We start from the raw sequence: 25,883 nt of genomic DNA, 5'->3' as shown, positions 1-25,883 counted from the left end.
ACATATTAAGCAGGTAGACCACCAACTTAATTTTGGCAATGTGAGAATTATAAAATACAGTTGGTGATATAGTGGCTCTGATTTAAGGTTAATATTTGAGATATGTCTTTCTGGTATTGTTACTGAAATATGGAGTGGGACTTGTTTCCATGAATGGGAAACCTCAGTCGCTTCTTCTAATGTGAGGGTAAAATGCAAGTAACTGTCACTAATTTTGTCTTATTGTTAAATAGGTTTAAGTGGAAATCCAGCAGATATAGAAAGGAGAGAAGCAGTTTTTGGGAAGAACTTTATACCTCCTAAAAAGCCAAAAACATTTCTTCAGTTAGTATGGGAAGCACTACAGGATGTTACACTAATTATATTAGAAATTGCAGCCGTAGTATCCTTGGGCCTTTCTTTTTACCAGCCTCCAGGAGGAAATGAATCGTGTAAGTAAACTGTTAAAAAGTAGTTATCTAACTTTTATTATACTAATGACTTTCGTGGTCCAACATGTCTATACTGTAAATCTGATGGGAGACAGTAAGTCTCAGATAAGAAAAGCAGCTTATTGTTCCTTATTGAGAGCACACTACTAAAACTCTAGCTTGCCTTAAAAGGGCACTATGAGATTCCTCTGGTCTTGGTATCATTCTGACCAAAATAATGCCAAAGGTAAATTACAAGCAGCAGGAACAAGGACTTGCCTTAAATCCAATGATGTTTCTGTGCAAGTGGGTTTTTTTTTTAGCTTTGCCTCAAATATTTAAGCAATTTATAATTTGTGGTCATGTGCTTTCTTTGGGAAGTCAGCAAGTCTTAAATTTTCCTTGATTTGCAATATGACACTGGTAACTTTCTAATTTAAGAAATGAAGCTATATTTATACTTCTAAACAGAAAATGAGGGGATCAGGCCTCCATTGAACTGAATTTCTGCATTGATATCTGGCTTATTTAAGACAAAGGTAAAGTGGGCTATGTTGAGAAAGCAGAGGGTGGTTAACTAGTCTGGTATTCTTATGCCATCATTTAACAAGATAGTAAGGATAGGTAACTTTTATATATCAACTTATCTTACGTTACGATAAGCAGGGTAGTTTAACTTCCTCGAGCTGCTCTAATTTCCAGGTTATTTAGCTTCTTGTTTCGTACCCTTACTGAAAATAAAGGTAAAATTGTAAAGAACGCTAGCATGGAAAACATTTGGCAACTATTCATAGCTTCTGTTTGGCAAAAACTGTTTTTTGTTGTTGAAATGACTATCTGTTTGAACTTTGTTAAATCTAAAACCTGTTTCTACAGTATGTGGATCAGTAAGTGTTGGTGAAGAAGAGGACGAATCTGAAGCAGGTTGGATTGAAGGAGCCGCAATCCTCCTGTCTGTAGTTTGTGTGGTGTTAGTAACAGCTTTCAATGACTGGAGTAAAGAGAAACAGTTTCGGGGATTGCAGAGCCGTATCGAACAAGAACAGAAATTTACAGTCATCAGAGGTGGCCAAGTCATCCAGATACCAGTAGCTGACATAATTGTTGGAGATATTGCACAAGTGAAATATGGTAAACGGATTTTTTAAAAGTTGAAATTCTCTTTTGTTTTTAAAAAAGGAACTGCATTCAACATAGACAGTGCTCTCTTGTAGGTGACCTTTTACCAGCTGATGGTGTACTCATTCAAGGAAATGACCTCAAAATTGATGAAAGCTCACTGACTGGAGAATCCGATCATGTTAAGAAATCTCTGGACAGAGATCCTATGCTGCTGTCAGGTGGGTAGCATTTGACAAATCTTGAAGAAAGTGGTTTGTTTCTGGTTCTTCAAAATTTTAAGGTTAAAATCTGGCAAACTGTACCTTATCTGGGCTGACTCCTAAAATTATCCGGTGTAATTTCCTTGAAGTACTTATATCCTCTGCCATATAACTTCTCAAGTCTTAATGGAAAATCTGATTCAATCTTTCAGGTACACATGTGATGGAAGGCTCTGGAAGAATGGTGGTTACTGCTGTAGGCGTGAACTCTCAGACCGGAATCATCTTTACCTTACTTGGGGCTGGAGGAGATGAAGAGGAAAAAGAGAAGGAAAAAGAGAAGAAGGACAAGAAAAGTAGGCATAATAATCTTCAATCCCTGGCGAGGAAGGGAGGAGTGAATGTTACTGGATAAAAACATCTTCTAGTGATCTGGAGCCAGAAAGACTTTTTTGGGGGGGTTGTTTTTGTTTGGTTGGTTTGGTTTGGTTGTGGGGTGTTTTTTAAAAGCCTCAGACTTTTCTGTAGGTTTCACAGGGCAAAAAATGTCGGGTCCTGTGATCTGAGAGTGCACCACTACTACTAACCCTTGTCACATGGATTTTAAAGTAAACTTCAGATCTCATTGATCATTTAGAGCTTAGAAAGTTTACAAGTCCTAACCAGCCATGTATAGTTATACAGTCATCTTGTGTAACTTCAAAGTACAGTCATGTCTAATAGCAAATATTGGCAAACAGGTTATTATCTAATTCAACTTAATAAGTTTCTAGTTTTGCATCTGACAGATAGAAAATGCCCTGTATAGAGCAGGACACCTGAAGGAGAAAAGCTTGTACCTTTGATACTGCTGAATTTGTGGATAACTTTTCTTCCAGAGCCGAAATTTTGAATGCTTATTGATATACATGAGCCTAATCCTTATAGCACTGTTCTGTAGTCTTTGTTTTTGGAGGGATGAGGGGACTTGTAACTGAGCATATTCTAGAGCCCTTCTGTGAAGAGTGAAATGGGCCATCTTCCTCATCATAAGTTACAGCTTAGATAAAGTGTTAAGCAGTAATATTTTGATACTAGCTCTCAAAAGGCATGTTCAGGATTGAGCTTCACCACAGTAAAACTTTTTCAAGAAACTCTGGTGAAGTCTACTGGATGGGACTGAGCCTGAGGGTCCTTGACTGAAGAATACACTTTTTTTTCAGAGGAATATGAAACAATAATGGAAAGTCATACAGAAATATGCTTAGGGATCTCAGTGGCCTTCAAATCAAGGAGGCAATTGTTGTAATATGTGCTCTGTGCAGGAATTGGGATTGAATTCTGCTTTTTGTCATGTCCTAACCCACAAATGCTTTACAATTCTGACCCCTCTTGAAAAAACAGTTTCTTCAGAAGTTAGAAAAATTGTTACAAGGCAGATTCAAAGTTCTAAACTAGTTTCAAGCTCAAGCATGATAGTGAAGAGTAAAAGTTGACCTGCAACACTTGTAGGGATTAGTGTGGAACAGTTGCCATCCTTTGCTATTCCTCTCACAGAGGAAGTAGAAGTAAACAAACAGCAGTACCAGCTGCTACAGGAGATATGGAGAGGATTATAGCATTTATTAATATTCTGCCCGTCTCTTTGACAAGTAGTGTTTTGGTGTGTTCTAGGGCCTGAATACATGTGGAGTTTTTTGTCTCCCAAGATATTTCCCTTAAGTTAGGTGCCTAATAAGATTCTCCTTGGTAAAACTCAGGTTAAACTAAATTAGCTTCTCTATGAATGTTAAGGAGATTAAAGTGACTATATTTAGTTGGCTGTGTATGGCTTGGTTCAGAGTGAAAGCAGAGGTATGTACAAGGAGTTATAAGTCACTGAAGTATAGAAATTTGTTTGTGTAAGAGGGAGAGGGGAACTAGGAAAGAGCAAATACTAAATTAGGAAACAATGACAAGTTATTAAGAGGTCTAGAGTGGTATCTTCTGGAGAAAGTGAACATGATTTTTTTTTTTTCTCCTCAGCTGATAATTTGATTTTCTTCTACCTGAGTACTGTCATAAATTTCAGTCTACATGGCCTAAGGCCAAAGACCTTGAATTACCAGTGATGCTGACAATTCCTGGGTCTTAAGTTCCTCAATTTTGGGCTTTCGTTTCAGGTTATTGCAAATAGTAATTATAACTCTTCCTTTCTCTGCTTAGAGGTAAAGTTTGTCACTTGCCAAACTCCAACAAATGGCACATGATGCATTGGTCTTCCAGTTACCTTTAATGTTTCACTTGTTAAATTCTTTCATTATTTCACTGTCCTCCTTTATGATCTCTTGTTGAACTCCATTTCTGAGCACAGGTAGGAGCAATGTTTTATTATGAACTTGAGCTATTCTCTTAGTGATGTATGATATGTTGCCTACAGATTATTTTCATGTTTGGGAAAATATGGTTAGCATAGATCCAGTAATGCAGCACTGTACCTCCATTAAGTTTCTGCAGTGTTGTACAAAACCACTGATTCTGGAAGTGAGATCCTACAGTTGATTTACACAAGTAGTCAGACACTGTTGGCAAGTGCTGGAAGAACAGATCAAAACAAAGGCAACCAGGATCACTTTCATGTCACAAATGTCCTAGAGAAGCATGTCAGCAAGTCTTTTTAAAGCTTTCCTCACAACCAATAAGTATCAGTAGATTGCACAAATTTTAACCGTGGTAGATTAACAGTGCAGTGGCTTTGTATTGGAAAAGTAAAGTCTAAAAAATTGATATGAGCTGTTTCTGTGAGCTGACTTAAACATTTTACTTTATTTTTCATATAGTTGCTTGTTTCAGCAGAGTAATGTAGGCATTATATATAACATAAACACTAAAGTGAATTCTGCACAACCAATTTAAAACACAACTTATTCCCCTCTCCAATAGGTAAAAAGCAAGATGGAGCTGTTGAAAACCGTAACAAAGGTAAATGCAGGTTCTCTGATCCTTTCTTGCAAGTCTCTTTTCTGAGTGTGTACATAATGAATACTACTTTGCTATGAAAATGCACGTTGAATCCTTAGATCCAAAGTGCATATGCTAAAGATGCTAAGTGAATTGCTTAGCAATTTGCAAAACAATTGCTTAAATGAACTTGGTATTCTAGCACCTACACCCAATAGACTTTAAATATTCATGAGTAGAATGGCCACTCTGGATAAAAGATAATACAGCACTGGTGTTCAGTGAAGCCTGGTGTTAAGCTTTTTAAGTATTACTGATTTGGGGGACTCCACAATGGCTAAACCTTTTTGATCTTAACTTCTAGCTAAAGCTCAGGATGGTGCAGCCATGGAAATGCAGCCACTGAAGAGTGAGGATGGTGGGGATGGAGATGAGAAAGACAAGAAAAGAGCAAACCTGCCAAAGAAGGAAAAGTCGGTTCTCCAAGGCAAACTCACCAAGCTCGCAGTTCAGATTGGCAAAGCAGGTATGATGTCTCAGAACCCTCCTTAAGTTGATGGCATGTTTGAATAAAGCTGGAACATGCATAGTTTGTGAGGAGATAACTTAAGTCGCTAGCCTTGAGTGATTTGATTATTAAAAGTGCAAAATTCTAATGCATGCAAGTGTTCTGTTTTGCCTGAGTGTGCTGATGGCTCTCACACTGTTGAGTGGGTGGCTTTTATTTTAACTTGATTTGAATAGTTTGCTTCTAGGAGAGAAAATTCCAACTTCAAAACACTGGACAATTGTTATAAAAGATCTTTTTAGATAAGACATGGCATTTAGCAATGTACCTAGAGAACTATAAATTGTGTGAGGTTTGAAAAATGTGGTAGGGTCAGCCAGATTATTGCTGGTACTTTCAGAGGCCACGAAATTTCCACTTAGCATATGCCTTCCTGATAGCTAACATTTTTATTGACTTCCTACTTTTCTGTTGGCTAATATTCAGCTGTTTTGTCAAAACATTTGGTAGATTGTTGCTTCTTGAAAGTAGACTAAAACAACAGCGAGGTTCAGTGTACATTTTAGGCAAAGTTATCTGCTGTGTAGAGGTTTAATTCAAATATTTCAGGATTTATTTTGGTCCATGTAGAATTGTTGAAAGATTTAGGCTAGAAGGAACTTCTAGAAGACTTGAAGTCCAGCCTATTAGTCGTTGAACTCCCAGCTGGGGTTCAAGGTCTGACCTCAGCATCTGTGTTATTAGCCAGTTGTGACCTGAGGACAGAGCAATTAGCTGTAGCACTCCATAGTTATGTATACCAGTGTTAATTTTCAGAGAAATTTGTGCTAACAAATGCTGAATAAAACTTCCATGGTATGGTTAGTCTAAACTACTGTTCCTGTCAAACATGGTTTTTCATATCTTTCAAGAGCTCTTGCTTTCCTTTATGTACTTTTTTGACCCATTGTAATTCCTCACACACTCTTAATACTCATCTGCTTCCTCCATGGATTTTTCTGTCCTGCAGCTTTGAGACAGTACATGCACTGAAGAACTCTACTGGATAAGTCTGCAGTACAATCATTGAAGGCCTGCTGAATTTATTCAGTTCTTACTCTGCTTACTCTTAGAAGAGATCAGTATGCTGATCTCATAAATAGCTGTATATTTTCAATTAAATGGAAGAAAAAATATTTTAGAAGTTTCTAGGTGAAATACTTGCACTGGAAGTTGGAACATGCCTGAGAACTACCTCAGTGTTTTGACTTGCCTGTTAAAAATCTTAGTTATAGACTAGCTTCTGTAAAGGCAGGAGTATTTGCACTTGATTGATCCACAATCTGCCTTGCAAATGTTTGAGATAACTTCTGAAACCTGTTCATTTTCTTTTCAACAAGGTTTGTTGATGTCTGCAATCACAGTCATTATCCTTGTGTTGTATTTTGTAATTGATACCTTCTGGGTTCAGAAGAGACCTTGGCTTGCTGAATGTACACCAATTTATATTCAGTATTTTGTGAAGTTCTTCATTATTGGAGTTACAGTCTTGGTGGTGGCAGTACCAGAAGGTCTTCCACTTGCAGTGACTATATCTCTTGCTTACTCTGTTAAGGTAAGTGGATAGAGGGGGATATTTTATTCATTGAAAGTATATATTTAAAGGGTGTATTCATCAGCTGTAAAATCTCAGCAGAGTTATGCTGCATCACATATATATAACAGACTGTGAAGAAGCTTTTCTTGTTACCTTGAACTGCCTAAGAATTCCACTGCAGTACTTTTCCACATCTCTGAATACACACTAACATGAACAGTGAGCAGTGCCAGCCTGTTGTTACCAGCTAAAGATGAATGGGTTCAGTGCACAGTATTGTAGCATTTGCTTACAATAAATAAATGTCTTAGAGTTTGTAAGTATTAATCTTCTGTAAACCTGAACTTTTACCTAGCTGACGTGTTAAGCAACTACTACAAAAGCTTCCAGATTGATTCTCCTTGAGGACTGAATATGGTTAAACCCTTACCTTTCTGTTTATGATGCAGCATGTTTTCTAATTTAAGCTCTTTGTTTTCTTAATTTTCTTACTGCTACAGCATGCTGAGACTGGTTATTTATCTGAATATCTAATTGTAAAGAAAATGCATCTTCAGGCTGTGTTCTCAAACAACAATTTACAGCACTGAGTAGTAGTGCCATTAGTATTGTATAATTTGAATTTAATCTACCTCTTTCAGGTGAAAATACTATACAAACTTAAGTAATGAATTTAATGTGATATTAACCTATGAAACTTGTGTAGTCCTCACTATGTCAGTTGAAACATTAGGCTTCTGGTTTGTATTTGATATTAAGTCTGAATCTAGCATCTTTGAAATATGACTCATCTGATGTTCAGATGAGTGTAACACAACTTACTTGCTTTTTCTTGGAATCAGAGATTTTTAATGTTGTATCTGGTAAAGCTCAATCTTTACCTCTCCTGTATTTCTAAATATGATAAACTGCTAGTAACAGTCTGAAAAGTGTCAGTAGTCAGTCTGAAATGCAGATACAGGAGATAGTATCTATGTACCTTGTTCAAAATGAGGTTTACTGCAACACAATAGACTTAAAGGAATCTGGACTGAATGTGGCAGCTTCAGATTTTTCCTCTGAAAGATTCCAGATAACTTGGAGACTGCATGTTTTCTGAAACACCTGTGTAAGACTGGACTCTCTAAATGAGAGTTTCTGAAGTAATGGTCATGGATAGCTGTTGACTGCTTTTATTTCCTTAGAAAATGATGAAAGATAATAACTTGGTGCGACACCTGGATGCGTGTGAAACAATGGGCAATGCAACAGCTATTTGCTCAGATAAAACTGGAACATTGACCATGAACAGAATGACAGTGGTCCAAGCCTACATCAATGAAAAACATTACAAAAAAATTCCAGAACCAGAAGCTATTCCAGAGAAAACGATGGCTTACCTTGTGACAGGAATTTCTGTTAATTGTGCTTATACTTCCAAAATACTGGTAAGTGGATTTCTTCATTTCAATCATAACTAAACAACTTGCTCAGAAGATGCAAATTGTCTGGTGGCCACATGGTAGGCAATTATTCTTAAGTGTGTGGCACAACATAGCATAAGGTGTTTTGAACCTGCTGTAAATTGCTCAAGTGTTCATTTGAGACTCAATGCTAAAAATAGTTTATTTCAGTTAGAACTGATAATTCAAAGATACTATCTCAGGAAGATAACTTCCTTTTAAGTTCACAGTTGTGTCTAAGTTTGTTTTAATAAGTGCGGCTGTTTACCTTACTTGAAAGAGCATCTTGGCTCAATTTGAGTGCTACATAAAATAATAATGTAAGAATAGCACAACATTAAGTAGAATGTAATGTAAAAATGTAAGTATAGGTGAGGACTTTTGTGATTCTTTTTTTTTTAATTTTTATTCCAAATACTATTGTATAAATTTATAGGCTTTAGAATTTAACATATTACTGAAATCTTGTTTGAGACTTGCAAAATATTTTGAAATAAAAATAATGGACTGTTAAACATTTTAAATACTCGAGTATTTAGCATTTTTGTGTGCTTTATTTTCTGAAACTCTAAACATAGATTCCTTGCTGTAGTTATTCCAACATATTGCATAACTTATATTCTTTAAGGCAATAAAAATGGTAACTAGGATTAGCACTTCATGATTTTGTAGAAACCTCCACTAAGAATGCTTTGTACACAAAGAGCAGTAAAAGCTCAGTCTGAAAGCTTCTTTTCAGCCAATAAAAATGGTACCCTCTGCAAGAATTTCCTCAACAGCAGTAATTGAAGGTTGCACATCGAGTTTACCAGCACTGATTTCTCTGAAACAAGATGGAAATACTACTAATGAGTTTAGAGCACGTGAGGAGTTTTATAGTCTTATTTTCTAAGAATTTTTCTATAGGAAAAAAAGGGTAGCTGTATGTAAACTGACCAAGTCCCTTGCTACCACAATTTTAATCAATTTACATCCACTGTGGTCAGTTAGTCTGCTTTACAGCATTGCAGAATGCTGACGAGGGACTCCTACTATCCTCTGAGCCAGAGCATGTTGCTCAGGGCTATATGTCAAGTCAGGTTTTAATAATCTCAAAGGATGGAGACTACAACCTGATCAAGTAAGTACTTCACCACCCTTAGTGTTTCCTTATGTTGAAATGGAGTTTCAAAATCTTCAGTTTGTACCCATTGCCTGTTGTCCTCTCACTGGGCACCACTAGGTCTGGCTTGGCAGTCTTTACCATTGTTCCACCCATCTCCCTTAGCAATGTGTATTAAATCTCTGAATAAGTTTCTCCCCCAGAGTCTTGTCTTTTCAAGGCTGAACAGCCTCAGCCCTCTCAGGTTCTCCTCACACATCAGGTGCTCAAGTCCTGTATCATCTTTGTGTCCCATGGCTACACTTGCTTGTACTTGTCTCTCTCATAGTGGAGAACCCAGATCAGGACATCTTAAAGTGCACGTTAAAGTGAACATTTTGAAAGTTCAGGTATTCAGTACAGCCAAATTCAGAATCTTGCAACTCTGAACAATGAAAATGGATCACTGACTTATGATTAACATAGTTCAGCTCTAGCTGCCTGAGGCGTGTCAGACTCAGTAAGTGCTGCTCCTCTTTTTGCTGCAAACTACACTGCAATGTTACAGCTCAAATATCTTGAGAGAAATACTCCTTTACTTATAGGACTTATGTGCATATTCCACATTGCTGAGATAAGAAACTTATTCTGGTATTAAAGGGTTGGAAACTTGTTTCTGAACTCTTTCCAGTTAAATAGGCCATGGCCTGGAAAACGGAACTTGTAGTGAGACTTAAGAAGCTTAAATACTTAGCTTGTTCAGTAGAAGGCTAACAGGTGATGTGATCGTAGACTGAGTCATTGAGGAAGAATTATTACAGGAGAGGGTACTTTAATTTAGCAGAAATAATGCCATTTAGCTTGCTTAAACCAGTTTTTGTAAACTTACCTGTACTTCTAAAATACAAAATAATTGTTCGAGGTCTACACTCAATTGATCAGATAAATATTTCAGCTAATGATAATGCCTTTTAGTAAGGTCATGTTGGGATTGATACAAATTAATGGATGAGTTTTAGTCTGAGAAACAGACTGAAGGATCCTATACAGCTACAGAAGTTACTTGTAAAAAGCAGCAGTATGACTTTGGATCATGGCTTATAGAAATTTGTAATCATTGCAAAACTGAAACTTCTCCAACCCAGGGCTAAGCTTGGTCTTCCTTGTTTTCTAAATGCTGTGCTTCAGTGGCTCATAAGTTAACCTCCTAATCAGCAAAGCTTCTTGTTCTTCTTGCAGCCTCCTGAAAAAGAAGGTGGCCTACCACGCCATGTTGGAAATAAAACTGAATGTGCCTTGTTGGGATTCCTCTTGGATTTAAAACGTGATTATCAGGACGTAAGAAATGAGATACCAGAAGAAGATTTGTACAAAGTGTACACCTTCAACTCTGTTAGAAAATCTATGAGTACTGTGTTAAAAAACTCTGATGGCAGTTTCCGGATATTCAGCAAAGGTGCCTCTGAGATAGTTCTTAAAAAGTAAGAACAATACTATTGTGTTCCAGCATTTAAAATTGTTGTGATAGGTGAGGAGGCTGAAGCACTAAACAACATAGTGCTTATGTTGAAATATTGGTCTCCCTATTCAGAAACAAGCTGTCCTGTACCCTTGTGACTGCAGCCCCCTTCACAGCTTGTTTCCTTCAATTTTTTGGCTTTCTACAGTAAGATGGGCAATTAGCACTTCAGTCTATCACCCCAGTCCCACCACTCAAAAAAGAGCTGGTCATGATTAATTTAAACTTGTTAGCATCTATGAATTGATCTATTGTTTAGTTAAACTGTCTTAGTTTTAGGTGTGGTTGGACAAAATGCTCACATCTTCTAGTAGTCACAACAGTTGATAATGCATAAATTCCAGGAGAGCCTTTGAAAAGTGATTAATTTCAGCATACTACTACCTATGACTGTGTCAGTTGATGTCCAAGTTGATAATTTTAACTGGAGGTTGAACTTTGAATGGAGAAACTTGAGGGGATTTAATGTGACAAAGCAAATTGCTTCCTTATCCATCTGCCCATCTATAGAGGATTTATTGGAATGAGATTAGACTTAGTAAGTGATTAGGTGCCACTGGGACAAACCTTTTATAGGTGTGAAGAAAGCTGTGGTAACTGCTAACTAGGTGGGGAGAGACCTCAAACATGCATGCATCATGTTCTCTAGGAACAGCAGCTTGTAGCCAGGCCAGTTTGGGTTCTAAGGTCAGACTATTTCTAGTCTGAGTAGTGAATAGATTATGTTCATCAGTTCAGTTTACCTTTTTTGCTTGCTACTAGCTCCCCAAATCATTATCTAGGAAAGCAGTAATGCACTAAAGAAACAAACCTGTGATCTTCCTTCTCCTCAACTTAGAGCTGAGAACAAAAGCTCAGTCTTTATAGGACTCTTGTTCCTTTTGATATGTGTAATTTTTTTGCATAGCTAGGTTTTAAGCCAGGTCTCATCAGTGAGTAAGTATGCCTATATTTGCATTGCTTCTACCTTCAAAAGTATTTTGTAACTTGTATTGAGCAATTGAACTGTAAAAGTTGCTAGAATTCATTCATCCCAGTCTGATATGGTCCACTTGGCTTCATAACTGGGATAAGAAAATAACTAATGAGGGCATTTGGCAAAGAACAAACAAACCTAGACTGATTTGGATACTACTGAAATAGTTGTAATTCCAAAACTACTTCAGAGTGTGCACTGAATAGGAAACAGTCTTAGCCATCATAAGCCACTGCTTATGCAGTGCCAGGGATCAATCTCAGCTTGTAACCTGGTTTGTCAGTTGTGCTGCTCCTTCTTTATTACGACATGTATGAGTATTCTTGAACACTGAAACTTAAGCAGGAACATTTATAGAAACAAACGAGTCCTTAAGTGTAGAAGAAATACATAAACTTTTCAAGTAGAGCACTTCTTTTTTTTCTTACCAATAAGTTAAATATTTGAAGTGAGTTTCAATGCAGTCCTTGCATAGAACCTTTTGACATGCATTTATTTATATTGAATGTTTTGAAACTATCATTTATATTATTATGATTGCAGATAACACTAGGTATCCTTAGTGGCTGCTGACATTTGAAGAGAGAGCCAAATTCAGGCAGTTAAAATAGACTTCAAATTTCAGTTATGATGCGCATTTTGAAACTCTGTGACTGCTTCATTTTCATTTCCTGTATGAGGTGGAAACTCTTAAGGAATTCCATAAATGCTTGGACTAAATACTTAAATATCACAGTAGTCATCTTAACAGATTTGCTAGGTCTGAACTTGGTATTTTAAGGAAAAGTAATAAATTCTTGGTTGTTTGTTGGGTTTTTTGTTTGTTTATGTTTTATGGCAAAACTTTGTGAAGGACAGATGAACAAGACTAAATTTATTGTTCAAATTTTTTGGTAGTGTTACATTCATGGCATCAATGTTGGTAAAGTATATATGTTGTCTGTGAAAGCAGTGGCATCTTTGGCATGAAGAAACGTAGCAAAAAGAGCATGTGTTGAAATGCTAGAGTGCATAGTGTTGAATCTAGTCTCTTATACAAACATTTAAATAAGTTCAAGTATTTGTTTTTAATTCAACATATATTTTAATCTGCCATATATGCCAGATGCTCTCTGAATTCTCTGCACATAGATTTGGTGGGGAGGGGTGCAAACCTTTATACTCTCAAGGGTAGCAGTACCAGAGTTTGCTTTTAATGCTCTAGGTTTAGTGTTTACAGCTGTTTAAGCAGCACATGCATGCTCTGGAAGCAGACTGTACTTCTGAGGCTTGTATAGCTGTTAACAAGGTGGGATTATTTTGTTGAACTGGAAGCAGGGTTGCCTGACCCAGCCAGCACAGGCACCAGACTGTTTGTGTACAGTGGGGAAATGGCTACTTCTGGGAGGTAACTGATGTTTGTATCTTAAATTCATCAGGCATTACTTTTATCCTAGGATGGCGGCTCAGTTAGCTTTCTACAGGAAGTATATTTTGCAGTTGGGAAGAAATTAAGTGTATATAGAGATTACTTCAGGGATGCTGCTACTGGCTTTTAGTGCTCATGTGTGTGAGTCTAGTGAAAACAAAGCTTGTGGAAACTGACTGGAGTTGACTAATAAGCTATTGAATGGATTAAATTTACAGTTAAAATTTGATAACTCTTTAAACCATTCTTTCCAGGTGCTTCAAAATACTGAGTGCTAATGGAGAACCAAAGGTATTTAGACCTAGGGACCGTGATGATATTGTGAAAACTGTAATTGAGCCAATGGCTTCTGAAGGTCTCAGAACCATCTGCCTGGCATTCAGAGACTTCCCAGCAGGGGAACCTGAGCCGGAGTGGGACAACGAAAATGATATTGTTACTGGTCTGACCTGCATTGCTGTTGTTGGGATTGAAGATCCTGTGAGACCTGAGGTAGGGTCACCGACGAAGCTGCATTGATTCTGTTACAAGGGATTCATGATGTTGTTCATCATGCAGAGAGTACAAGAAACTGAACTGCTATTGTATGCCTTAAGCATAGTTAATAAATGAAAATCTAATTTCTTGGGGGGAAAGTTAATGGAGCTATAAAAGCAGATTAAAACTTCTTAATGTCACTTATGCTGTGTTACTGAAGCTCTATGCAGACTAATAACTTAAGGTGCTTACCCTGCAGGGTCTCAGTATACAGAACAACTTGTCATTTTTTTAACCACTTGGAATATTAGGACTATTTGGATAGGATAATATTAGCCGTTAGCTTGTTGCCAGCTTCTCATGGGGAATGATAGAGGGAGGAGGGTTTGTCACCTGGGAACAGAGGGTAAGGAGTTTGGCTTGTGGTGTTTGAGGTCTAAGGAGGTTTTTCAATAGTGAAAGCTTTTATGCCACGTGTAAGTGCAACTGCAAGCTGATCTGCGCTATTGTCACTTCACAGTGAAATGTTGTGGGCAGAGTATGTGCTGTAGTGTATTTCACATAATCATTAATGAAATGCCAGTACTCAGTGCAGCCTCATATATGTCATGAGGATTTTTGTGGTATGGGAAAAACTGAAGGGGGGAAGGGAACTGACATAAGAGCAACACAAAGTCCCTTTGCCAAAATCATCATTTGTTTGTGTTTTCAGGAAAAGAATTGTGATATGCTACTTAGTTTTTTTTAATGTTCCATAACAACAGTCTTCATTCTGGAATAAGTTACTTTAGACTGAACCATAAAGATTCTATTCACTCACTTGTCTAGATTTATGCAGCTTATGTGCAGTTTCTGAGCCTGTGTGGTTTATTTCTTGCTTACAGGTACCTGATGCAATAAAAAAGTGTCAACGTGCAGGCATAACTGTACGTATGGTCACTGGTGACAACATTAACACTGCTCGTGCTATTGCATTAAAGTGTGGTATTCTGAATCCTGGTGAAGACTTCTTGTGTTTAGAGGGCAAAGACTTTAACAGGAGAATACGCAATGAAAAAGGAGAGGTAAGCATACTGGCTATGTAAAGGAGATCAGCAGATATTTTAAGTCTCCTATCTGTAAAACGTAACCAATGCTCTTGTTGCAGATAGAGCAAGAGCGAATAGATAAAATTTGGCCAAAGCTTCGTGTTCTTGCAAGATCTTCTCCCACTGACAAACACACTCTAGTAAAAGGTAAGTAAAAAACTCTGAGCTTCTAAGTACAGCTAGATTTTTTTTTTTTCCCCTGCTTCTAGAAAACAAAATTAGGAGTGAACAGTAAGAAATACATGTGAAGATGTTGCAGTTGTTTTGAGATTTTTTACTTGAAAAATGGAGCTAACTAGAACTTCCACTATTGTGTCGTGGTCAGTTTGTTTGGTTTGGGATTTTTTTTGTGGGGATTTTTTGATGACTCAGAGGAAGGCAAAAATGGGGTTTTCTTTCAAGTTTAATCTGTGCTGTATTGTCAATTTAGACCTGTAACACCACTACATCATTTTATTTTAGGTATAATTGACAGCACTGTCTTTGACCAGAGGCAAGTTGTGGCAGTAACTGGTGATGGTACCAATGATGGTCCAGCTCTGAAGAAGGCAGATGTTGGATTTGCTATGGTATGATTATTTGGTTTTTTAATCTTCAGTGTTTTATCAATAACTTGTCAAATCACTTAGGATTAAAGAATCTTGCTTCATGAGCAATAGATTACTTGGCTTTCTCAGTTTAAGTTGTCAACTGTCCTTTCAAGTTGGTAGACAAACCATGTCTTGGCTTTTGAGTGCAAATACTAGACTCATGCGTTAAGTATGTAGGCTTCAGCTTTCTTCTCTTTCTTTCATGACAAGGTAAGATAGATTTCTCAAGCTTCCTTTCGGCACAAGATTGCTCCTCAGTCTTAAGCACAGTTTGGTGCTAGCAGGTCACTGTAGTCTTTAAAAAGTCATTATTAAGCATGCAAAGGGAAAGAAAAAAAATGAAGACCACAATCCTACACTACATGCAGATAGAGTGACTCAGATAAAGCATAACTTAGAAATTTGACAGCTACATGTGAAATGTTCTCTCGACTGTAACAGTCTTGTCTTAACAAGTATCTGTGTTCTGCTACTGTATAGTTGCTTAGTTGCCACTGTAAGGGGCAGATTTGTTTTGATCTTGAAGAATTTAAATGTTTCCTGCAGTTGCTGTCTATGTTCATCTTGGTAAGAAATTAATTTCTCTCACTGCTTATGTAAATAGCACTTAAATATCATAGAGTGGATGGTACACGTTAAAGGTACCTTTTAAGGTACACACATAGCTGGGCAGGTGACTCATTTCCTTGACAAAATAATATATCAAGAGTAACGATCATTAAATTTGCTACTGAGTTAGTGTTTTTGCAATGCCTAAAGCAGATTAAAGATCTCTAAAGTAGCCATTTCACAGAACTCACCATAACTGTTTGGATACTGTAGGAGACTACAGGTGCTTAAAACTTCAGAATATCATATTGCATTTCAATGCATATGCAATGGCATTGCATATTAAACTGTTTAATGCCAGTGCTCTTCTGCAGAAGGTTTTTGGTAATGTGTCTCATTCTACTGTGTTCTAAGCACATGCTGTTGCCTGCTGCTGGAATCCATACTGCAAACTGGTTAGGGCAGGGCCTGAACTGTAGCATTGCACCATCTGGTGGCCTTCAGCTTGCACAGGGTTCAGTAACATTTCTTTGGGGGAACTTAGTTTGTCTTTATCGTCAACTTGGGGATATCTGTTAAGGTCTTCATTTTAAAGACAGCATTACTTCTTTTGTTTGCTTGTTTACATTCTCTCATACTTGAGTGGAACTTGCAAGCACCCCTTGGCTCAGTAGGCTTTTAGGTACTTACATTAAAGAAGTCCTTCAGACATGGTTTATCAAAGTGAGTGCTGACCAAGGACATAATAATAGCTTTTATCACATAAATGAGTGCATCCTGTTGTATTTCATGGTGTTTTTCTTTTTCTACCAGGGTATTGCTGGAACAGACGTAGCTAAAGAAGCCTCTGATATTATCCTTACAGACGACAACTTCACAAGTATTGTTAAAGCAGTTATGTGGGGACGAAATGTCTATGACAGCATCTCCAAGTTTCTTCAGTTCCAGCTTACTGTCAATGTAGTAGCAGTAATTGTTGCTTTTACAGGAGCATGCATAACACAAGTAGGTACCAGTGGTGGATTGTTTCAGCTAATAAAGGTTGAAAATGTCATGATTGATTAACTCTTGAATTGAAACTTGCAGTTAAATAGTCCAGAGAATATGATGCTCTTCAGAACATGCCAATGTTGTAGGACAGATGCCTTTATAGCTGCAATTTGTTCACTTCTATTGGAGGGTTTATGTATCTATCTTTATAGGATTCTCCACTTAAAGCTGTGCAGATGCTGTGGGTAAATCTCATAATGGACACATTAGCTTCTCTTGCCCTGGCAACAGAACCACCCACTGAAGCTCTTCTGTTGCGAAAGCCTTATGGTAGAAACAAACCTTTGATTTCACGTACAATGATGAAGAACATTTTGGGTCATGCATTCTACCAGCTCGTAGTGGTCTTCACACTCCTGTTTGCTGGTAAGAATACTGAGACTTTGTACAGAGTTGTAGAGATGTGATTTTAAAACTAGTTTTTTGTTGTAGTGTGTGTAAAAGATGCTAATTAAGCTGCTGATAAATGTCTTTTATACACAGGTGAGAAAATTTTTGATATCGATAGTGGAAGAAATGCACCTCTGCATGCTCCTCCTTCAGAGCATTATACTTTAGTATTTAACACATTTGTAATGATGCAGCTTTTTAATGAAATTAATGCCCGAAAAATTCATGGTGAAAGAAACGTGTTTGAAGGAATCTTTAACAACGCCATCTTCTGTTCTATTGTTCTGGGGACATTTATTGTGCAGGTAAGTAAATTCTTGGAGGGTGGGGGGAAAATGTTTAGTACACTGATGTACTTGCTTGCCTTGGAATTGTCAGTCAACTAGTGCCAGGAATTTAACTTCTGCAACGTGAAAACCCTTCCGTGTCAAACAAGGTCTAAGTGCTGCTTGATGGTGTTTTCAGGGAAGAACTCTTTGGAATTTGTAAAACTGGAATGAAGAAGTGCTTGTATTTACCTTTTGAATTTTCTAGTCTTTCAATTTGGTCTTAGTGTTCTTGTCTCCTGGCAAAATGTGAAGGACTTGTTTGTGTCATCTGCCTATTCATCCCCTGCCTCCAAATCTTCCTTATAGTATTTGCCTGTGCATCTGAATAAGATTTCATTTAAATAATTATGTAACAGGTACAACTTCTTATATCTTCTTAATGAGATTAGGACATCAATAAGCTTTAGAAACGTAAGTATCAGTTTTTATCTTCCTGATGCAGAAATCCATTATATGTAGTGGTATATATTTTAGTTACCTGTAGAGGTGCTTTTTGGGGTGGAAAAAACCTGATGTCCAGGGTCCTTCTGTTGGTGTGTCTAGGGGGATCCACAAAAGCTAGTTAACTCAGTATATCCTAACAAATGCAATGAAATTGTCTTAAATTGATTAGGTTAACACGCTGGTGTTGAGAAACACAAAGTCAATATTGAATTTAAGTAGTTTCACCTTCTAAATGGCCTTTAATTAATCAGAAGAAATAACAAGTCAGTTTACTCCTTTTTTTCAGAACTCTTTTTCATTTTGAATTAAGTTGTTTCAGGCTTCATAACCTGCATGTTAAGCTTCTCCTTAGACTTGGAATTCCATGAAGTTGATGGAATTCATAGCAGTTCAAGCACTGCAAATGTATGAACCACGGCTTCATGTAAAGCCAGGGCACTTACTCTCTTAGGTTTAGGGGTTTTTTGATGATACTACTTCAGAAGCTATTCTTATTTTTAGGGTTGCATATGCAGCAAAATAGCTGTTGCTGTGCAACAACTCAAACGTTTAGAAATTACTCCTGACTGCAACTGTGTTCCTTTTATAAACTTGGTGGACTGATTGCCTTCCCAGCTCCTGAGTTGTTGTCTCATTGTTTTATTCTATGTCAATAAAAGAAGATAGGCTTTGGCTTTTCAGCTGTCAGGTGTCCTACTTAATGGTCAGTACTGTCTCCTTTTCTGCCTGCCCTGCTACTTTGAATTGTTGATTCTCCAGGGCAGACTTTCATGCATATAATTCCTATGCAGAGGGATACCTTGCTCATTAGGGCCCGTACAGCTTGCTGTAATCAGTAAGTCAGTAGGAGCTCATTTTTTTTTCCCTTCCCCCCAAGACTTACATAGATGTCACACTGTTGATTTAAAGTCTGACATTTAACACTGGTGGGGTACATAACAATATCCTGTTGAATTAATCCTGAAATATTTCATGTCTTATGGATCTTTGACTTCTGTTAATACAACTTTATTAATCAACTTAGTTCCGAGCTGGGAGTTCACAAGAGAAATAATCACTGTAAATTTGTAGCAGAGAATATATGCTGGAATTGTGAAATGAAGGTTAAAAAAACCTGCAAGCAAAATGAAGGAGCCAACAGGTCTCTGTGAGTGTGACATTTGAAGAATAAATGGGTAGTTCTTGAAATTCTGAAAAGCACAAGAAGATGACTTAGGTTTGGAAACTTGCTCAAACTGCTGATACAGTGGAAGAGAGTATGCTTATTAAGATGGGAAGTCCTGCGTTCTAATGCAGAGTTGTCTGTAGTGATCCTGAAACATTGGGGAGTTTTCTATCGGTCACTGATACATGTTTAATGCTGTTGCTCTTCACAGATAGTTATTGTGCAGTTTGGTGGGAAGCCTTTCAGTTGCTCAGAACTCTCGATTGAACAGTGGCTGTGGTCCATTTTCCTTGGCATGGGAACACTGCTCTGGGGCCAGGTAAATTAATGTTTTTCAAAATGCCAATTATCTACTCGCGTTAATGTACTTTACATGGAAAAGAGAAACACACTGTCTTTAGCATTCAAATCTTTCAAGTGGGCTCTATGGCTACATGGAGATTAATGGTAAATACTGATTAAAATTGACTAGTTCAGTAGTTACAAAGTTCTTAATTGAGTAGTCCTTATTTTGACTTGGTCAGTTGGTTACATTTCGTAACTAGTTGCTATGGCTGGTTTATGTTTAGCAGCTTGTAACTAGAAGCAGCTGTAGTTAAGCTTTTAAATATGAAATTATGTCCTTAGCCAGATTGTGCTGGTCCTGATGGGTCAAAACCAGCACTTCCAGGTATGGATGATTACCAGAAAGTTTTGCGAGAACACAGATGCAAAGAACACTATAATGTTGAAATGTATTTGACTTGGTGTTGAATGGTTTTCTTGAAAAATTAGAATTGTTAAACTTGCTAGTATTTTCTTGATTTAAAAATACCCTGGAGTGAAAGAATTGCAGAAAAACTCAAACCAACTTTCTCTTTCGTCTTCACTTACATAATTGTGATATAATTGAAAAGTCCTCCTACCTATTAAGCTGTTGCATTTTGACTTTTATTTTCCCCTTCCCCCCAGGGTTTCATTACTTTTGCATGCACAACAGTGCTTGTAAGCAGCAAGCTTATTTACGTGAAACTTTAGAGCTACAGAGTTTTCCATTATTTAATGACATAGTTGTCTAAACTTTTCATGCCACATGAAGAGTTTTCCATTACAGTTTGTTTCCTTCCGTTATGTAAAAGACACTTCATGTTTCACCATAAAATTGGTAGGGTGAATTTTAGTTGTAAATACATTTGTATGTAGACATATATTCTAGAAGTGAGCAAGCTATTTAATAAAGTTCTCTGGAAAATTAATTATTTAAAAAAATCAAATAGAGTCACTCTGAGGTTTAAAAGCAGCCTAGAAGAGAATTGAGACTGCTTGAAATACCTTTGACCCAAAGTGTCGTTCAAGGGCAAAGCTTTCCTGCAGCAGTTTATGCTACTCTAGTGTCTCATTAAAGTCAAAGAGCTTCTGACTTTTTGAGAATAATAGAAATAAGACTTGTGATCTGAGAGCATTCATCATAGCAGCATTTTCAGCATAAAGGGCTGTTTATCTTGCTTTTGGAGCAGTCTCTTTCTTCTGCAGCTGTGGAAATGGTCTTCTAGGTTTGTGATGATCAAGGAGAGCAGTCTTGGAATTGATCTGAGTCTGCTAGATGGGACATATCAAAAGATGACTCTTTCACTACATAGTTCACCAGAATAGCCCTGAAGGTGGGGATGAAAAGGAAAGCTGGAACAGCCCCATAGAGCTTTTGTTTAGCTGAAGATACATAAACTACTATATGCCAAGTAGCAAAGCAACAGTTTGGGATACATACAATTTGGAAACATCACTTGCATTGCAAATGGATCGATATCATCCTTGTCACAAATGAATGCATGTCTGTTCTGCGTTTTGGAATTAACTGGCTACTTTAAGTGATAGAGCTGTCTCTTGAGGTAACACATCATGCTTATCAAACTGATCGAGGTCTGAAAGCTCTAGGTACATCTACAGTCTACAGAATTAAGAGCTTTTGTAGCTTCAGTACTGCTCCTTCCTGGCATAGTCAAGTAATGCTTACATGGAATTCTTCGTCCCTGCAAGGTTGTTTTGTAGTCCAAATTTAATTTCACACCTCAGTTCACACTCAGTCGAGGTGGTAAGGATATTCACAGCTTTGCATCTATTCAGCTGGAGTGATTGCTCTATATTGATGCATTCATTCTGTTTACATAATTTGTGTTTTCAACTTTGCTAATTGCATGCAGGATATTGTGTTAAGCAAAAATCCTGATTCATATCTTTCGTTCGCTGTTAGTTGATTTCAACAATTCCAACCAGCCGTCTGAAATTCCTTAAAGAAGCTGGTCATGGAACACAAAAGGAAGAGATTCCTGAAGAAGAACTAGCAGAAGATGTAGAGGAAATTGATCACGCTGAGAGAGAATTGCGTCGTGGTCAGATCTTGTGGTTTAGGGGCCTAAACAGGATACAAACTCAGGTATAGTCTTGAAAAAGGTAGGAGGACACAGTGGGTGTTAGAGGGAAGTCTCTCCATCTCCTCCAGCCCTTTGACTAAGGTGGCAGTTCTAACTGGTGTGACTGGTGACTGAGACTGTCCAAAGAGGGTGTGGATGGATGTGTAATCCCTCAGGGTCCTCTGTTTTCTTCAGCTTTAAATGCAACTCTTGCCTGTGTATCTGCTCTGTTTTAAAAAGTGCCTTTTTTTCTTTACTTTTTTGTGTGTTATAGATGGGATGGTCCTTTCTCTTGTTCTCTCTCTCTCTTGCTGAGCAAGCTGTCACAATCTCTGATTCCTTGCAGATGGATGTAGTGAATGCTTTCCAGAGTGGAAGTACCATTCAGGGGGCTCTAAGGCGGCAACCCTCCATCGCCAGCCAGCACCATGATGTAACAAATATTTCTACCCCTACACATGTAGTGTTTTCCTCTACTACTGCTTCTACTACTGTGGGGTGTGAGTGTGTGTTCCTAAAGTGCATGAAATTAACATTTCCTAATTCACGTACCTAACGTTTCTCATTTTCTCCTTAGTACTTAAAATCATCGTTCAGGCTTTTATAGAGCTCTTCCACAAAGTGGAGTCCTCAAGACTTTTTTTTCTTAGAGGGCTGAGAACAGGTGGAACAGTTTCAACAAAAGACTTTAATGCGAAAGCTGTGAGCCTGCACATCCTGTGCCTTCATCCATTTGAGTACAGAGGGGTTTTTAAGATCAAAAGGGAAAACTGTTGTAAATTTTCGAGTATATGCCTCTTAGGGTGACTTACATTGAATATGTGAATTAGCTGTATAATCATGGACCCAGGTCAGCAAAAATAGATCTCTTGCACTGCAGCACAGACATTACTTAATTAATCAAGCTGATTTGGAAGCAAATGGTATGTTAAAAATATGAATGTAGTTAGAACATGGAGCACTAAATGCATTTTCTTTGTAGCCTGTGAGGAACTTTATGAATTTCTGCTTTCGTTGGACCTTATTTACTGAGTAAGAACCTTTTCAACATTGGGATTCAGGTGGTGAAACAAAGCTTCTAAAATGCGTAAAAATCAGAAGAAATATGTAATTAGCTAATATAAAAAGGAAAAAAAGGTTTAAACATTAAATGGTGAAACTTGCATTCAAATCTGAAGGGCTTTTTTTCCTCTCTAGGTTCTTCTGGCAGCAGTTCATAAGCCATCAGTGAAAGAGAAGTTTGTCTCACCATAATTCTGCCCTCTCTATATTGTGCTCTAAGTGCCATTTCAGTTTCAGCCTTCTTCTCTGTAGAGGCTAGAGATTTAATTACTCTTGGATGTAGGTCTAAACTCTGGAGCCTGAAGATGCATAACACTGGTAGTGGAGTACTGATAGCCAATATCTTTGCTAAAAGAGTTTTCTACCTTAATTATATATTACATGTTTAACTTCCTTCTCTAACTTCCTAGAGACTGGTTAAGTAATTGCTTTTTTTAAAAATAACTCTGAAAGGGCTTTGACTCCCCCTTCCCCTCCCCGCTTAAACTTTCAGATTACCAGATGGATGAAGATCCTTAATTTCAGGAGCTGTCTTAAGTGAAATGGTCTCTTCAGATTTATTTTTTTTAGTTTTTTCTAATTTATTTTTTGGCCTTGGCCAGAATTCATGTGTGAGCCTGCACAAGTATTAACCTCTGTATTTGTTCTCCATTGGTCAGACAGGTATTTCCCTACCTTGCAGTAGTACTGAGAAGCTGAGCTCACAAATTCGGATGCCTCAGAACACAAAATGAAAAGTAGATTTAACAGTAAGGATGCACAGGATTGCATCTCCTAGTTAAAATGCTAATTAGTAACCTGTATCCCTAACTACACTCCAGAACATTAATTAGACATTCAGAATTCCCTAGAGAGCAATGTCATGCCATGCTGCTATTTGAGCAGAATCTAATGGGCACTGCAGCATCTCATTGCATCAAATGACCAATGCAGATACAGAGCTATCATAGCAGAGAACTAGTTTTTTATCATCACTAAGTAGTACAGTGTTCTGCTACACCCTCCAGAAGAACAACTTTTGATAACTTATATGTATTAATGGGAAGCAGATGTGTTTTTTCATTATGTCTCTCTTTTGGAACTGTTTGTTGGAAAATAGTTCAGCTGTTCCTATGAAGTAAGGTTGCAGCTCTGAAGCAGACATCTGGTTGGGAGGATTTGGAGTGCTTGCTGCATTCCTTGCTATTCTGGTACTAATATGAGGAAGGCCTGATGACAGTATGAATTACACTTAACAAATTGTCTTGTTTGCTCCTCACTTATGCAATTTATTTATAGTTATCCCTCTAGTCTAATTATCTCGAGTAGTTGAAAATAAAGCCCTCAGAACACTAGATTGTCCCTTTTTAAGTATAGGTTAAAATGCTAATAGTTTGATTTTTGCCTTTGTGGCTGGACTCCTTCAGGGTCCTGGGGTTGCTGGTGTGTCTAGTCCACTTGTGCAGTATGCATTCTGCATGAGAATCAAGGCTTTATTGTGGGTATGCTTATATTCCCATGATAATTACAGCTGTTGTGTTAAGCCAAAAATTGTTTTCCATCACTGCTGATGTTCTAACTTCCCATCTGTAAGCAATGAAAAAACATTCCTATGAGACATTCATATTTCATTTTGCCACATAAATGGCACAGCGGGATGCAACACGTCAAATAAAGGCATTGCAAATTTTCAGTCTGGCATGGTCACAGCTAATTTTCCTGGTAACTGCCAAGACAGTTTATGCAGCTGGCTGGGCTTGTTTAAACCTCATGTGACGTGCCAACTCCTTCACAGCGTGCTCAGTTTTTTCATGTGATTAGCAGTAAAGTATTGGCTACTCTTGCAATCTTTGATTTTTCTAGCACATTTATGCTATTCCCTCTCCTTCCTTTATTGATAGTTATGCCCTTTCCCTTGCGTGCGTGCCCCATCCCAGTGTCATCCCCCCCATGCCCTCTTTCACTGCCTCCGTGGTTGGTTGGGCTCAGCAGGTACCTGTTGTACAAAAATGGGGGCATGATAGCTGTTGAGTGCAAGTGCTCTGAGGAGGCAGAGGTGGCAAAATGACACTATTTCTAGATGTCAGAAAACACAGTCAGCACCTAAGACATTATCATGTGCAGTGATTCTGTGGGATGCTTTTGGGGAGTCCTCGGTTTACAGTGAGGTTCTCTGGTGTATCTTAGCTGTTTTGAAGTCTATGCTCTTGATCTGCTTGATCTTCCAGCTTCATTCCATCACCTGGGAGTCACTTTATTTTTGCTATCAAGGAACTCTACGGAAGCATTAGTAATAACGTATTTTTCAGCTTGAAACAAGTCATAATGGATGTGCTAAAATAAGCTTTAACATTGACTTGCTGTTTGTAACAGTAAGTTCTTGTTTGCTACAGAGTTGCTTTGCTGCTTACTATTTAACACTGCTTTGCTGGAGACTTGCTCAGGGTAGGAATGCTGAGAACCGAATAGGGAGTTAACAGAAGGGGAAAACTGTATCTTGACGAAAGTGTTGGACAAAGGAGTCACTGACTGCTGTCTCACATTACTTGTTTTATCAGTTTGAAAAGGAATCCTGAATTCCAGTAGTTGCTCAGGGAAATGTGGGGCATGGGAGAAAAGGGGGGGTGCAGGCAGCTGCTTTCATCATTCAAATTGCAATTTGGAAAGCTGAAGTTCAAGTCAACCTGGACATGCACAACTTGAAAAATGTAGCTGTACTTTATCTAATTAAATTATGACAGGTTTATTTCTGAATTCTGTAATCTTGTATTTTTCAAATCAGAAAGCTTAGTTAAACATCAAAAAGACGTGAAGCAATACTCAGCCTGGGAATTTTGTCCATGAATTCAGTGTAAATTGATCACTCGAGCAAAGGCTGATCACCCTACTTTTCTCATACTCGGTGCTATTTAAGTAGTCTCTTCAATGTTACAACCTATCCTGGCTACTTAACTGTACAATACAGTATTCCATTTCCTAGTTCTGGTCTTGAGTTTCAAAAGCACTGTTGACTAAGGAATTTTCTCTAGTGTGGTAAATGGGTATATACTCGAATATTTACAGCTGTTACAGTGGTATCCTTTTTTTGCATGACTCTTCGTAAATGTTCGGTCATTGTGACATTGGCTTACACTTGCTTGGCTTTTTCATAGTCAGTTGGCATCCTAACTCCTAGCATGAGAATTTAGTAACCCTTTTATCCCCTAACT

At 37.8% G+C, this 25,883-nt stretch overlaps 1 protein-coding gene across 7 annotated transcripts in view; it reads left to right on the top strand.

Moving 5' to 3' along the window:
• The window catches only part of ATP2B1 (ATPase, Ca++ transporting, plasma membrane 1), a 32,772-nt gene that overhangs the window by 5,029 nt on the left and 1,860 nt on the right, over window positions 1-25,883 (top strand). Inside the window, exons 2-20 of one of the 7 annotated variants that reach the window (XM_009080351.1) lie at window positions 234-431; window positions 1,287-1,541; window positions 1,625-1,750; window positions 1,945-2,088; window positions 4,634-4,672; window positions 5,016-5,177; window positions 6,539-6,753; window positions 7,920-8,162; window positions 10,498-10,739; window positions 13,416-13,653; window positions 14,523-14,702; window positions 14,786-14,873; window positions 15,189-15,295; window positions 16,679-16,870; window positions 17,068-17,281; window positions 17,399-17,610; window positions 19,455-19,562; window positions 21,474-21,656; window positions 21,980-22,133. In XM_009080351.1, the coding sequence (XP_009078599.1) occupies window positions 234-431; window positions 1,287-1,541; window positions 1,625-1,750; window positions 1,945-2,088; window positions 4,634-4,672; window positions 5,016-5,177; window positions 6,539-6,753; window positions 7,920-8,162; window positions 10,498-10,739; window positions 13,416-13,653; window positions 14,523-14,702; window positions 14,786-14,873; window positions 15,189-15,295; window positions 16,679-16,870; window positions 17,068-17,281; window positions 17,399-17,610; window positions 19,455-19,562; window positions 21,474-21,656; window positions 21,980-22,133 (3,300 nt within the window). Of the gene's footprint in view, window positions 1-233; window positions 432-1,286; window positions 1,542-1,624; window positions 1,751-1,944; window positions 2,089-4,633; window positions 4,673-5,015; window positions 5,178-6,538; window positions 6,754-7,919; window positions 8,163-10,497; window positions 10,740-13,415; window positions 13,654-14,522; window positions 14,703-14,785; window positions 14,874-15,188; window positions 15,296-16,678; window positions 16,871-17,067; window positions 17,282-17,398; window positions 17,611-19,454; window positions 19,563-21,473; window positions 21,657-21,979; window positions 22,273-25,883 lie in introns of those variants that run through there. The other 6 variants (XM_009080343.1, XM_009080336.1, XM_009080323.1 and 3 more) reach the window with 6 other exon arrangements.

The sequence above is a fragment of the Acanthisitta chloris genome, unplaced genomic scaffold, assembly GCF_000695815.1.
Source record: "Acanthisitta chloris isolate BGI_N310 unplaced genomic scaffold, ASM69581v1 scaffold8830, whole genome shotgun sequence".
NCBI lineage: Eukaryota > Metazoa > Chordata > Aves > Passeriformes > Acanthisittidae > Acanthisitta > Acanthisitta chloris.
Note: the sequence above shows the minus strand (reverse complement) of the source record. Positions and strands in the feature narration are given on the sequence as shown.